Source organism: Neltuma alba, unplaced genomic scaffold (assembly GCF_004799145.2).
Source record: "Neltuma alba isolate B1F8T4 unplaced genomic scaffold, ASM479914v2 tig00006604_pilon, whole genome shotgun sequence".
NCBI classification, from domain to species: Eukaryota; Viridiplantae; Streptophyta; class Magnoliopsida; order Fabales; family Fabaceae; genus Neltuma; species Neltuma alba.
The window spans coordinates 66115-78168 of NW_021634510.1; the positions used below are offsets into that span (position 1 = coordinate 66115).

General features: G+C 35.4%; 2 protein-coding genes and 1 non-coding gene across 4 annotated transcripts; 2 read left to right on the plus strand and 1 right to left on the minus strand.

Annotated features, from left to right (window-relative positions):
* The first annotated feature begins 467 nt into the window (after positions 1-467).
* On the plus strand, positions 468-4670 carry LOC114750676 (small nuclear ribonucleoprotein Sm D2-like). Of its 2 annotated transcripts, XM_028939271.1 has the most exons (7): positions 468-478; positions 1561-1598; positions 2977-3031; positions 3136-3154; positions 3845-3922; positions 4014-4118; positions 4353-4670. In XM_028939271.1, exons 3-7 carry the CDS (start codon positions 3027-3029, stop codon positions 4467-4469), a joined length of 324 nt encoding a protein of 107 aa, XP_028795104.1. In that variant the 5' UTR covers positions 468-478; positions 1561-1598; positions 2977-3026; the 3' UTR covers positions 4470-4670. The 2 variants fall into 2 exon arrangements, with proteins under 2 accessions (XP_028795104.1, XP_028795105.1); XM_028939272.1 differs by lacking the exon at positions 468-478 and having other exon boundaries at positions 1555-1598; positions 2972-3031.
* On the plus strand, positions 1760-1845 carry LOC114750682 (small nucleolar RNA Z159/U59). Its single transcript, XR_003740684.1, has one exon. It is a non-coding gene; the product is annotated as a small nucleolar RNA Z159/U59 (small nucleolar RNA).
* Positions 4671-6237: 1567 nt separating the features above from the next.
* LOC114750681 (aspartate-semialdehyde dehydrogenase) lies at positions 6238-9963 on the minus strand. Its single transcript, XM_028939280.1, has 7 exons — positions 9252-9963; positions 8344-8430; positions 8161-8205; positions 7937-8032; positions 7717-7818; positions 6692-6846; positions 6238-6578 (listed from the first exon to the last, which is right to left on the minus strand). The coding sequence occupies exons 1-7, from the start codon at positions 9816-9818 to the stop codon at positions 6497-6499; spliced, it is 1134 nt and encodes a 377-aa protein (XP_028795113.1). The 5' UTR covers positions 9819-9963; the 3' UTR covers positions 6238-6496.
* Positions 9964-12054: the final 2091 nt, after the last annotated feature.

Consider the following 12054-nt stretch of genomic DNA (forward strand, 5'->3'; position numbering starts at 1 on the left):
GCAAAACAGGGTTGGTAGTAGCATATACTACCTCCGATTCTAATTATAAAAGCTAGTTAACTAATTTGAAAAGAGTAACGAAAAGAATTAAGTTAGTTATTTGTAACAAATAGGTGTTCTCTTTCCTAAAATATCTTTGTTAATCAAGTGTATTAGCTAGAACTACCATTGTTAGAATGATTACTTTAGAAAAAAAATGTATAAATATGATAGACAAAATGGATTGAGATTTTATATTTAGGATCAAAATAAAAGTTAGATAAGTTTTTATATTAAGGACAGGAGCTAGTACTCTTTATATCCCTTTCTCGTAAAACTATATTAACTACTTTTTGTATCAAAAATTAATTAAATTTTAGTTAAATATCAAAAAATTTTACACCTTTTCAGAATCATTCTTAATTGAATTAAAGTTATGATTTAAGATGAGAACAAAAGGGGCTTTTTTATTGTTTTATTTTTTTTATTATTTGAAAGGGTTTTTTTAACTACGCTAAACCCCGCACTTCTCCTTAAACTTTTTGGGGTGTGGCTTGTTCCACTATTTTTTAAAATATTTTTTTAGGATCACCTTTGAAAAAAATTTTATTTTAATTTATCTCTCATTGTAAAATTTCAAAACAATATTGGCATTTTTTTTTAAAAAAAATCAAAGATAACATTAACTATTAGAATAAATTAAAAACATCCTAATTATGTAAGCTAGAAAAATTCTGACATACCAATTGTGTCATTGTCTATATTTTTGTGCTAGACTTTTAAATGAAGGATAAAAACAACATGAATTCCCACTATTCTGTGCTAAAAGAGATCATTTACCACATACTTTTAGAAAAAGAATATGGGAAACGTCAAGGTATCTAAACTTACTCCTAATTTTTTAATTTAGTATCTATGTGTTTTTTCTTAATTAAATCATTTAATTTATTGGTACTTTAAAGCTATTATTTATATTTCAAAAAATTATAAATTCAAAACATTAATTCTCACAAGAAGGCTAAATTATAACATCCAAAATTCATAATTTATAAAATTTCAGTAATGGCTTTAATAACTTAGAAATAATTTTTAACATCTTTTTTTTTTGCTGCCAAAATTTTTTAACGTCTTTTAATATAATTATCAACTCATATTATAGTAGTCTTCATTAAATATAATTTTTTTTAACAATTTTTTTGTGTAACTTAAAGTATCCTCAAATTATTTTGGACTTGAGATTAATTTCTATTGGGCTAATAAGTGTATTTCTCAGGATTTGAACTTATATATTTCTTTCTATGAGAATGAGACTACTTACTATCTTAATCAACAGGTTTTCAACAAATTAATAAATCATTCGAAAATATTTTTGAGATTTCTACTAGAAGACCTAAATAAGCATTGGGCGGAAAAAATAGAACTAAATTTGGGCCGGATGTGAAATGGACTAACCCCACTGGCTGGGGTTTTAAACTTTAAAAACAAAAAAAAAAAAGAAGAAAAGGAGAGGGAGAGCCTCGGGGTTTAGGACCATAAAATCTGTCGAGCGTTTCCGCCTTAAGCGTTCGCAAAAGTAAAAAGCTTTCAAATTTGAGGTCTTCTTGTGCCAGTGAATTAAGGTATGTATCATCCTTTAGCTAGCTTCTTTGGTTTTTTATGTTTTGCCCCTTCTTTTTATCTCGTTTTCTCTGTTTGAATTTCTGCTTCTTCCTTTCGGGCGCGTTTAATTTGCATTTTGATTTGAATCTGGGTTTTGTGAACCGTGGATCTGTAAGCTCACGTCTGAGAGGAATAAATTCAGTAAACTTTCGTTCTTCTGATGTAAAATTCATGAAGAAAGCTTCTGGAGACCTGAACTGAAGAGACATAGTGGAAAGAACCGGTGCTTTTCCGAGTATTGCTTATTTTTCAGTCCTATAATTGAGGAATGCTTTTAAAGATTTCGAACGAACTTACTTTGAAAACCCTTTGTCTCTCTCATGCTAATTCCTGATTCAGTTCTTAGCCATGGATAATGCTTTTGGAGACTTGAAACGAAGTGACTTACTTGGCAAACCCGTTGTGGCTCTGATATACACTTACGTTTCTCTGATTAATCCATGTTTTGGCTTGGTTTGAACTTTGAAGTGATGGATTTTTTTGCTTTGGTATCCGTATCTACGACCTAGAACCCTAACTTAGGGTTTTTAAAACATAACAGGCGAGAACAACCTACAATTGTACTTGACCTAAGTGAAAATTCCGTTCCAATTATTTCCTGAGTTACAGAAAATATCACTCATGTATTTGGGAATCTTAAAATCCTTGTGGATTTAAATCATCATGGGTTAGTAAAATACACTAGTATTATGTTTTACACGAAAGGAATTGCGGTCGTCCGCGAGATGTTGTTGTTTTTTTAAATAGTCTCTACTGTTCTTTAACGATCCCATAGTAGTTCTATTTGGCCATTCGTTGGGACTTTTAGGTTTTTGTAACCATTTTCATTTGTAAAACCGACTAAAATTGGCATTTGGGAACAAAAATGCCTCCATTGATTACCTAAAAAAATTTCTTTTTGCTGAGTTGCTAATATTGGAAAATTTATGGAGAACTAGTGTGAGGGAGCTTCTTGTTCTTTCTCTTTATAGCCTACCCTTCTGAAATCCTCATATAAGCTTAAGATTTATTTGCTTAAATGTGATTAACTCTTTCTTATAAGGGAATATTATATCTGATTTAACTTATTTTCAATCTCATCTCCTTGCTCTGCTGCATATTCTCTCAAATTCTGTGTTAATTAAATGAACAAGCTCACCTCATCTTTTCCTTGTTACATGACTAGTCATGTTACTAACACGGAATGCAAACCAGTATGCGATATTTTTCAATTATGATTATCATGTGTTTATTTCAATTCTAGTATTTACTTCCTATTCTTCACAATTCATCCGTTCTGTTTTTATTTTCTTTGCCCTTTTTAATTTATTTAATTGATTTGTTCCCTTGTCAGGACAGTTCCTGCTATATTTGGAGAAGTTTGCGACTGAGCTTCACTTCCATCCAAAATGAGGTAGAATTTAGTTTCAATTGGTCGTTTTGATTAATATTATTTGACATTTTGATATTTTTGGTCAATCACTAACATGTTTCTCTTCTTCCTTTATTTCTTGTCAGCCGGCCAATGGAGGAAGATGTAAGTTGTCGTCGTCGTCAATAATGAAGTCATTGTTGTTGTTATCATTATCACTGTCACTATCATTATCATTATCATCATTGTTATTATTTGCTTTAAGGTGTATGTATTGCTTGAAGTCTCTCTTGATGTTTGGCCGTGGTAAATGCTTGTTTTGCTTGTTCTTCATCTTCTTTATTCTAGATTAATAATTTCTTTTTTATCCAAAGCACTTTTTGGAGGTTGAAGTCTGAGGTGTTAAATTTTGTTTGATGGAAACCAATTTCCTCTATCTCCTTTTTTTCCCTTCCCTTTTCTTTTAATTTCTTTTATCTTTTGCTTTGGAGTTGGTGGATGAGGCATTCTTGGGTGCTGGGTGGGTAAGGACGTTTTCATTATTTTGCAAGTTCTTTGATAATGCATAAGCATGTCTTTGAAGGACTCCTTAGTTCCTGCTCTGTTAACCTTTCTCTATAACTGCTGATCAGCTCACTCACTGCTAATTAAAGTGATTTTGTTTGCTGTTGATATTGGATATCAGATAATAGTAATTTAAACTGTGTTGATTTGAATGAAATAATGGCTCTAAAATTTTTCTTTTATGTCGCAATCAAACTGAAGGTCTGATGTCGTTCATATAACTCCAGACTTGTACATTTTATGGATTGTAGAAGGTTTGTTTCAATTTGTATTCATTCATGGTTTTTGCAGAGTGGTAAGAATGAAGAAGAGGAGTTTAACACTGGACCGTTATCTGTGCTAATGATGAGTGTTAAGAATAACACACAGGTACTGTTTGTTCTAACATAGCACTATGGTGTCCATGACAGGTTTGGATTGACGTGGTTTAAAGTTTTATTGAAATATCTTGCTCGTGCAGGTGCTGATCAACTGTCGCAACAATAGAAAGCTTCTCGGTCGTGTTAGGGCTTTTGATAGGCACTGCAACATGGTTCTTGAAAATGTTCGGGAAATGTGGACTGAAGTATGTTTTCTCTTTGTCATGGGTTCCTTTTTTTTCCCAACTCAGAGCTGAAATCCCGATGTAGGGATGAATTGAAGCTTTCAAGCTTAGGAAAGAACAGATGGAAGTTAGATAGATTAGAGATAGTGACTAAGAACATTTATTATCCTAGTGATCATGGTGATGTTTTGCAATGGATTTATTTGTCTTTCGCCTGTGCTCATAAATATCTGAAGACCTATTTGTTCCATCCAGGTGCCAAAGACTGGTAAAGGAAAGAAGAAGGCCCAACCAGTTAACAAGGATAGGTTCATCAGCAAAATGTTCCTGCGAGGAGACTCTGTCATCATTGTTCTCAGGAACCCCAAATGAGCTCTGATCACTTGGTTGGTATTGACATTAAATTGTAGTAGTTTTTCTGTAATATTTGCCCCTTGACTGCTATTTTTGACCAAGACCCTTTTTGCAATCTTGACGAGTATTACAGTCTTGTTGACTAGCCGGATGCTCTTTAAATATGTTGAGATGTTGAGACATAGCTGGGACAGGGATGGTGTATTTTTTATGGCAATCCTTAAGAATCATACAAAAAAGTGGTTGAAGATTTTCCTGAGTTTTTTTTTTTTTAAATGTTCTTAGAGTTTGGACGGAAAGTGATGTATAAAAGAAATGTATAGGATTACTTTTTGTAAAAAGTGAAAAAGGCTCGTGTTTTTAACTTTTCTTAATTTAGACTATAAAAATTTTAGGACAACAAAATTCAGAGAATCTGTAATCAACATATTCTCAAGCCTCGGGTAGGGGAATTTGCTGGAAAATTAGACTGTAAGACTTCATTTGGAATGCTTGTGAAGTTCTCAGGGTTGGGTAAAGGAAATTTTATTTGAACTCCTCCCGAACTGCAGCGAAGTTAGGATTAGCGTTACTGAATCAAATGGACTGGTAAATTTTGTTTCATTTTCGTTAAAAAATCAACATTTTGGAATAGTAGAGTTAAAGAAATTTTGTCTGAATTCGTCATAGCGCGTTTAAAAACTAATAAAATCAGGCATGATATCTAATAAAATTAGGCATGATATCTAGCCCTAAATAAATTTGATTAAAATTCTGTAATTCCTGCACTCCCTGCATCTTGTGTTGTTATCGATATATTGGCATGATCGCACCAAGCAAGTGATACTAAACTGAAGCATTTTGTCTTTCATTTTCTCATTCAACCTCAATGTATCAAGAGTTAACAAAGAAATAAGATTAAAGGGTGTCAAAGAGGAGAAAATTTGAAATTCTAAAAGATAACAGATTTTTAAGAGATTAACTAGGGATACTAAATATTTATATTAATGCAAATATTCATAATTAATATTGTTGTTAATAAAATCAAAACATATTTTCAAGTCTAAAACTCATTCATAAGAAATATTAAAATCAAGAAATTAAACTTATATTTTCCTGAAAGCTAATCAGATACTTTTATTTTAATTTCGAGTGCGCAATAACCTAACAAAAATTATATTGCAATTCTTGATCTTGAAATAATAAACATTGACAAGTCATGAGTAAATTATATTAAAATTAATATCTCATCAAAAAATATTTTGACTCAAGTTATCCCTCTTAATTACCTGTATTAAAAAAGGCTCTCCATCAGTAGGATAGTTTTCAATGTAGAAAATTTAAAAAAAGAAAAAGAAAAAACAATACTCTTGCGGCCCTAAATATAAAGATCTTATATATAGACACTACAAAATGACAACAAAAATGTAAGATTACGTGGCAAGTGGTATAGGAGACTACTCAAGCTTAAGAGTTGGATAGAAATAAAATTATGGTTTCAAAAGTAATTTTACAATTTATGAAGTAAATATATGAAAGAGTTTATCTCAATTTGCGAAAAAGTGTTTTTAAAAAGTACTTATAGACTCGTCCAAACACCCGTTAAAATATACGAGTTTGAACCTTAGTTGGAGCGAAAATTAATGCCAAGAAAGAGAAAGAGAAATGTTATTGCCAGTAAGTAGTACCACCTGATTTTGGCAGATAAACACTACGAGTGAAGGGATTATTGAGGAGAGACAAAGTTAAGACCCAGAACCTTGTTGTGGAATCAAGTGTACAATCGAACAACTAATGATTTTTGCTGGTAGTGTCCTATAAGTTAGACAATAATTTTAGGATACAAATGGCTACACAAGTATATAAAAAAGAAGACTTCCTCAACATAGTTTCAGTGATGCAACTGGAGACAAAATGGCAAGTTTAGGCCTTCACTCACTTGATCCGCCTTTTCCATGATTATAGGACTTTATACTAGAAAATCTCTTTCAAGATTGTCAGATTGAAAAATGATTAGCTCAAAAGAATAGCGACCTGTAAGAATCTCATCCTTGAAACATGTAAACTCATAGTAACATCTCAGCAATCTGGATTGCATTGAGTGCAGCTCCCTTGCGAATTTGATCGCCACAAACAAATATGTCCAACCTGTGTGAATGTATATATCCAACATTGATGTGAAATGTTCACACGAAGGTGAAATGCTAATTGGTAGACTTTTTTTTTTAAAAAAATAAAAATTTGTCAAGAAAAAGAATTACCCTAGATTCCCATCTTGAGACAAGTCACGGCGAATCCTGCCAACAGCAACGTCATCTTTATTTGAAACTTCCAAAGGAGTAGGAAAATGATTTGATGCGCGGTCATCAATCACCACTACACCTGGAGCAGTCTTCAGAATATCTCTGGCAGTGTCCTGAAGAAAGGAAAACCAGATGAACTGAGATGGTTGAGGTCCCAATTACTCTCTTTTTTATTTTTCTTTTTTTAAAATTTTTTAAATTTTTTTAAAATACAACAGGAAGCTAACGCTTGAGAAACACAAAAGGAACTGTTAATAAGATTAAAGGGAAAAAAATATTAAACACAAGGACGATGAAAACCTTTCAATAATCAATCCGACAAATGACAATGAAGACAACAAACCCTTCTAAGGTGATTTACACAGAAAATACATAACGCTTTGGCGAACCAACACCAAACTCTTTGGAGTAACACGAGGTAAGGACCAAGTTAACCCCCCTTTCTCTATGAGGTGAGGATTCGACCTCCCTACACATGCATAAAGTGTATGACTCTTTATATAGACAAGAGCCTTGTATTGAGTGAGTGAGAAATAACTAACTCAACTCAACTCAACTCAACTCAACTCGCTAACCAATATTCCAGCGGGAATTATAGAACATAAAAAGAACCTAACTTGCATGGCATTTATCAGCCAAGAATCTACCATGCATCCCGGAGGTATTGCAGAGGCCAATTACTGATTTCAGAAATGCAGCTTGATTCACCTAAAATTCAGTATTTGACATTCCTATGCCCTCAGCGGCCACATCCAAAGACTCGATAACAGTACAACACATTGATTTCCTTGACTATGGATAACCTTGTTAGCTTCCAGCAACAGGGTGATAAACGATGATACAAGCTATTATTTGCTACCTATTGTTCTAGATAGCAACCAATGCAATATCTGCCTAGCCAAACCACTGTTCCAAGCAATACACAAAACTTAAACTCCTGTATCTGGCTGCAATAAAATGCCGCATAACATGATAAGAATTACCTCATCAAGGGGTTTCTCAAATTGAAGATTCACACTCTCAGCATGGGCTCGCATTACAGGAACTCGTATACATGTTGCAGTTATTTTCACATCCTTGTCATTCTGCAAAAGCAGAAAAAAATGATAAAATAAACTCTCCCTTAAATCTAAAGGTGAAACAATTATAGAGCCATCCCAATATGAAACAAACTGATAAACACGACAGAAAGGTTTATCTTACCCAAATTTTCCTTGTCTCCTTCACCATCTTCATTTCCTCTTCATTATATCCATTTGAGAGAACAGACGCATTATGGGAGAACAAATTAAAAGCATACTGCAAAAAGAAAAGGACAATATTATTAGGAAGTAGTCCTCAAGCTTTGATAACAAGAGATGCGCACAGAAAAGAGCAAACTTGTTATGTAACCTAAAACGGGGGTGAGAGAGAGAGAGAGAGCAAACCTGTTGATTAAATATTTTACAAGTTGGCGGCCTTCCTTCCAATACCTGAGTTCACGAAATTGAAGCACAATCAACTCAGTATGAAAGATAAGCAAATTTATTTCTCCTCAAAATATCTTAGTGGCACAACTTGAAACAAGATAACAAAACACTTTTTTTGTCAGTGGGATACACATATTAAACCTCACGAGTTTGCAGTTCCAGCTCTTCCATTGCAGCAGCACCAGCACCACTAGCAGCTTGGTATGTGCTAACAACCATACGCAATACCTGTGACGTTATGTCACAATTGAAAAATGAGTCAGTATGAAGACAATAGAAAGCGTACAACCGAAGATTTACACATAACCAAGAATGATGTTACTGATAGGACATTTAAACTCCCATTGAATTCTATTGACCACTAACGGTACCTGAAATACGATAGAAAAAATTCAATGGCCGAAAAAGTTTTAAAAAAAAGAAAAGAAAAGACCCTCAGTCAAACTACCAAAGTACATGCCGATGCCACGTTCAACTATATTCTGAAAATGATGTCCTGGATTATAATAAATATAGGAAAATATTAACAATGAAATTTCAAAGCTTTCTGAGAAATCAAAACATCACGTTCTTTAAGACGGTAAGCACCGCAAATTAAGAACTCGGAAACTAATAACTAGAGTCACACAATGAAACCATAAAAACCAATACCTCAGGCTGCGTTACATGAGCAACCATATGCGTGATCCAATGTAAAAACAAGTCAGATGACAAATGATTTTGCAAGTGTGTGTAAAAAAAAAAAAAAAACAGGATTTTGCAAGTGCGAGTCATTGGTACTAAAAGTCTAAAAGTTCAAAAAAGCGATACCATTTTGGCTCGTGAGGGTTTTTTTTTTTTGGGGGGGGGGGGGGGGGGAGCTCCTTAATTTTAGCCCTAATTTTCACAATTCTATACAACAGCCTAAAGGTGTTTCTCAAAATAGAATAAGAACAAAAAAAAGGGGAATGTACATTCCTCCGCTTCAGGACAAATGCGCAATCGAGTACCAGACACCAACAATGTCCACAAGTTCATTCCTAAAGCTAATAGCGGTGGAATCTTCGTACCTTTGCCCGTCGATGAAGAGGTGTAGCAGCCACCAAGCAAATAATGGTGGAACAATTGGGGTTAGCTACGAGAGCGCCCTTCCCCATTCCAAGCTTAATATGATCCATGGCCTCGGGATTCACTTCGGGAATCACAAGCGGTACATTCTCGTCCATACGAAACGCCGAGCTATTATCCACCACAATCGTCCCTCGTTCAACCGCGGTGGGACCAAACTCTCTGCTGATTGTCCCACCAGCACTGAACAAAGCAATATCAATGCCGTCGAAGCTTTCAGGAGTCAACTCCTCGATGACATGTTCTTTATCTTCGAATGTGAGCCGACGGCCAGCGGAGCGCTTGGATGCTAGCATCTTGATGGAGCGGTAAGGGAAATTGCGATCGGAGAGGACCGAGAGGAACTCTTGCCCAACGGCACCAGTGACGCCGACGACGGCAACGGAGGGCCCATTTTCTTGAAGGGACATGCGGACTTTGGTGGAGGAGGCGAATGTGGGTTTAGGAGGGATGAGACGGGTGGTTGTGGAAGAGAAGTGAGTGAGTTTAGGAAACGAAAATGCCGCCATTGAAGGAGAATGGATGTTGAGAAGTACAATAGAGAGAGGAAAATGGAAAAGGTTTTAAAGGGAGGAAAAAGAGGAGTGTGATGGAGTTGGAAGCTGATGCGTTCTCGGTGTCGGAGAATGGAAGACGACGTTGGCGGCACTTCGCTGAATAGCTTCTTCGGGCTTGAATATCTCCATTTCATTTAATCAAGAGAAGAACCAAGTCTCACGTACAAGCAAAGTGAAACAAAGGAAGAAAATAAAACTGTCAAAACGAGCTAAAGACATGCAGACATCAGTAACTATCTAGGATCAACATTAACCCCATGAGCATCACGATGCAAGATTTTCAAAAGAGGAGTGGGCAGCCTCCAAGCCCAATCTTCTAGGCATGACCCATCCAGCATAGCCTTAGCAAGCCAATTAGCGACAGCATTAGCTTCTCTAGGAATCCATTTAACCACATGGTTCCTAAACATTTTCCTTGATTCCAAGATATTATCAAGGATAGCAACACATCTCTAGTCCGAAAAGCTCTCGTTGAGTATTAATATAGTTGACAAGAATCTGATTGTTTGACTCAAATTGCACATCATCAATTTGATTTTCAATTGAGTACTCCATTGCATCATTAAGAGCAATTCCTTCTACCATTAGTGCAGAATCAACTATAGTAATCCTAGCTCTTCCATCAAACAACACTCCATTTGAGTCTTTGACCAAGAAAATAGAGGCGGCCACCTTGTTTTCTAAGCTAAAGGCACAATTAGAATTGATCTTTAGGGTATTTCCAACAGGAAGGATCCACTTCATGTCAGCCTTCAGAGGAGGATTAGGTAAGTTATGCTTTGTAGCCACAGAGTTTAGCTAATCATTTGCCTCCCAAAATTCGGAGATAATCTTCCCTGCTTGAGTAAAAGCAAAGACAGGATCAGAACAGATATTATTAAAAATAAAAGCATTCTTTCCTTTCTAGATTTGCCACAAAAGAGTAGCCAAGGATGCTTTTTGCTAAGGCAACATAGATAAATCGCAAACACAATTAGTTATCCATTGATTCAGACCAACATTTAAATTGTCATCCAAGAGAAGGATGAAAGGACTACCAAACCAGGCTAGCCTTGCCCACTGGCGTTGTAGAAAGAGATGATCCAAGGACCCTACACTTCTGGTGCAAATTAGACACATATTGGTAATGTTACAGTTCCTCCTTGCAAGATTCTCAAAGGTAGGTAGGGCTTTGGAAATTAATCTCCAAACAAAATTTTTGACTTTATGAGGAGCTTTAAGCCTCCAAACCTCTTGTCATAACTTCTTGTGATCATTATAAGAGGCAGTGGGAAAATAATCATATCTATGCAGCACATTTGTTCTTGCCAAATTATATCCCTGCTTGACCACATAAACATTCCTATTACCTTCTGTCTAAATCCATTTATCATTTCAATTATTTCTAGCAACAATTGTGTTAAGAATTGCAAAGTTATCCTCCTCTAAAACCATCGTTCAATTGGAAGAAGGTTCCATCCCCTTCCTTCTCCCAAATCTGCCACTTTTGGATTCGCAAGGAAATTATTTGGGCATGGTGAAAAAGTTTTTTTTCCTAGGAGATTGCCAAGCCATGGATCCTTCCAAATATTGGTATCTTCCCCATTTCCAATGCTCTTCAGGAGATTGTCTTGTAAGACTTTCCTTCCTTCAATGATGCTAGCCCACAACCAAGAGGCCGAGCCACCTTTCTTTGCTTCCATAAAGTTGCATCTTGGGAAATATCTAGCCTTAAAAATCTTTACCCACAATTGATCTGGGTTTTGCAGATAAGCAAGCCTATCTTAGCCAACAGAACCAAGTGGAAGGCCTCAAAGTCCTTGAAACCCAAACCACCATCAAACTTTTTCATTTTGAGTTTCTCGTTTGAGACCCAATGAATTTTCCTTTTCCCTTCTTCTTCCTTCCACCAAAAGGAAGAGATAATCCTGTCAAGTCCTTTAAACACAAACTTTGGAAAAAGAAAGCAGGACATAGGATAAATCGGAATAACATTTGCAACAGATCTAATAAGTAATTCTCTCCCTGCTTCGGAGAGGGTCTTCTGCTGCCAACCTTGGATCCTTTTCTTCATTTTATCGAAAACAAAATTCAGCGCTTGAGCTTTAGATTTTCCCCATATGATAGGAAGCCCCAAGTAGTTTCCAGGGATATCAACTGCCGGAATCTGAAAAATACGACCAATCTCTTCCTCTAATAGCTGGGGACA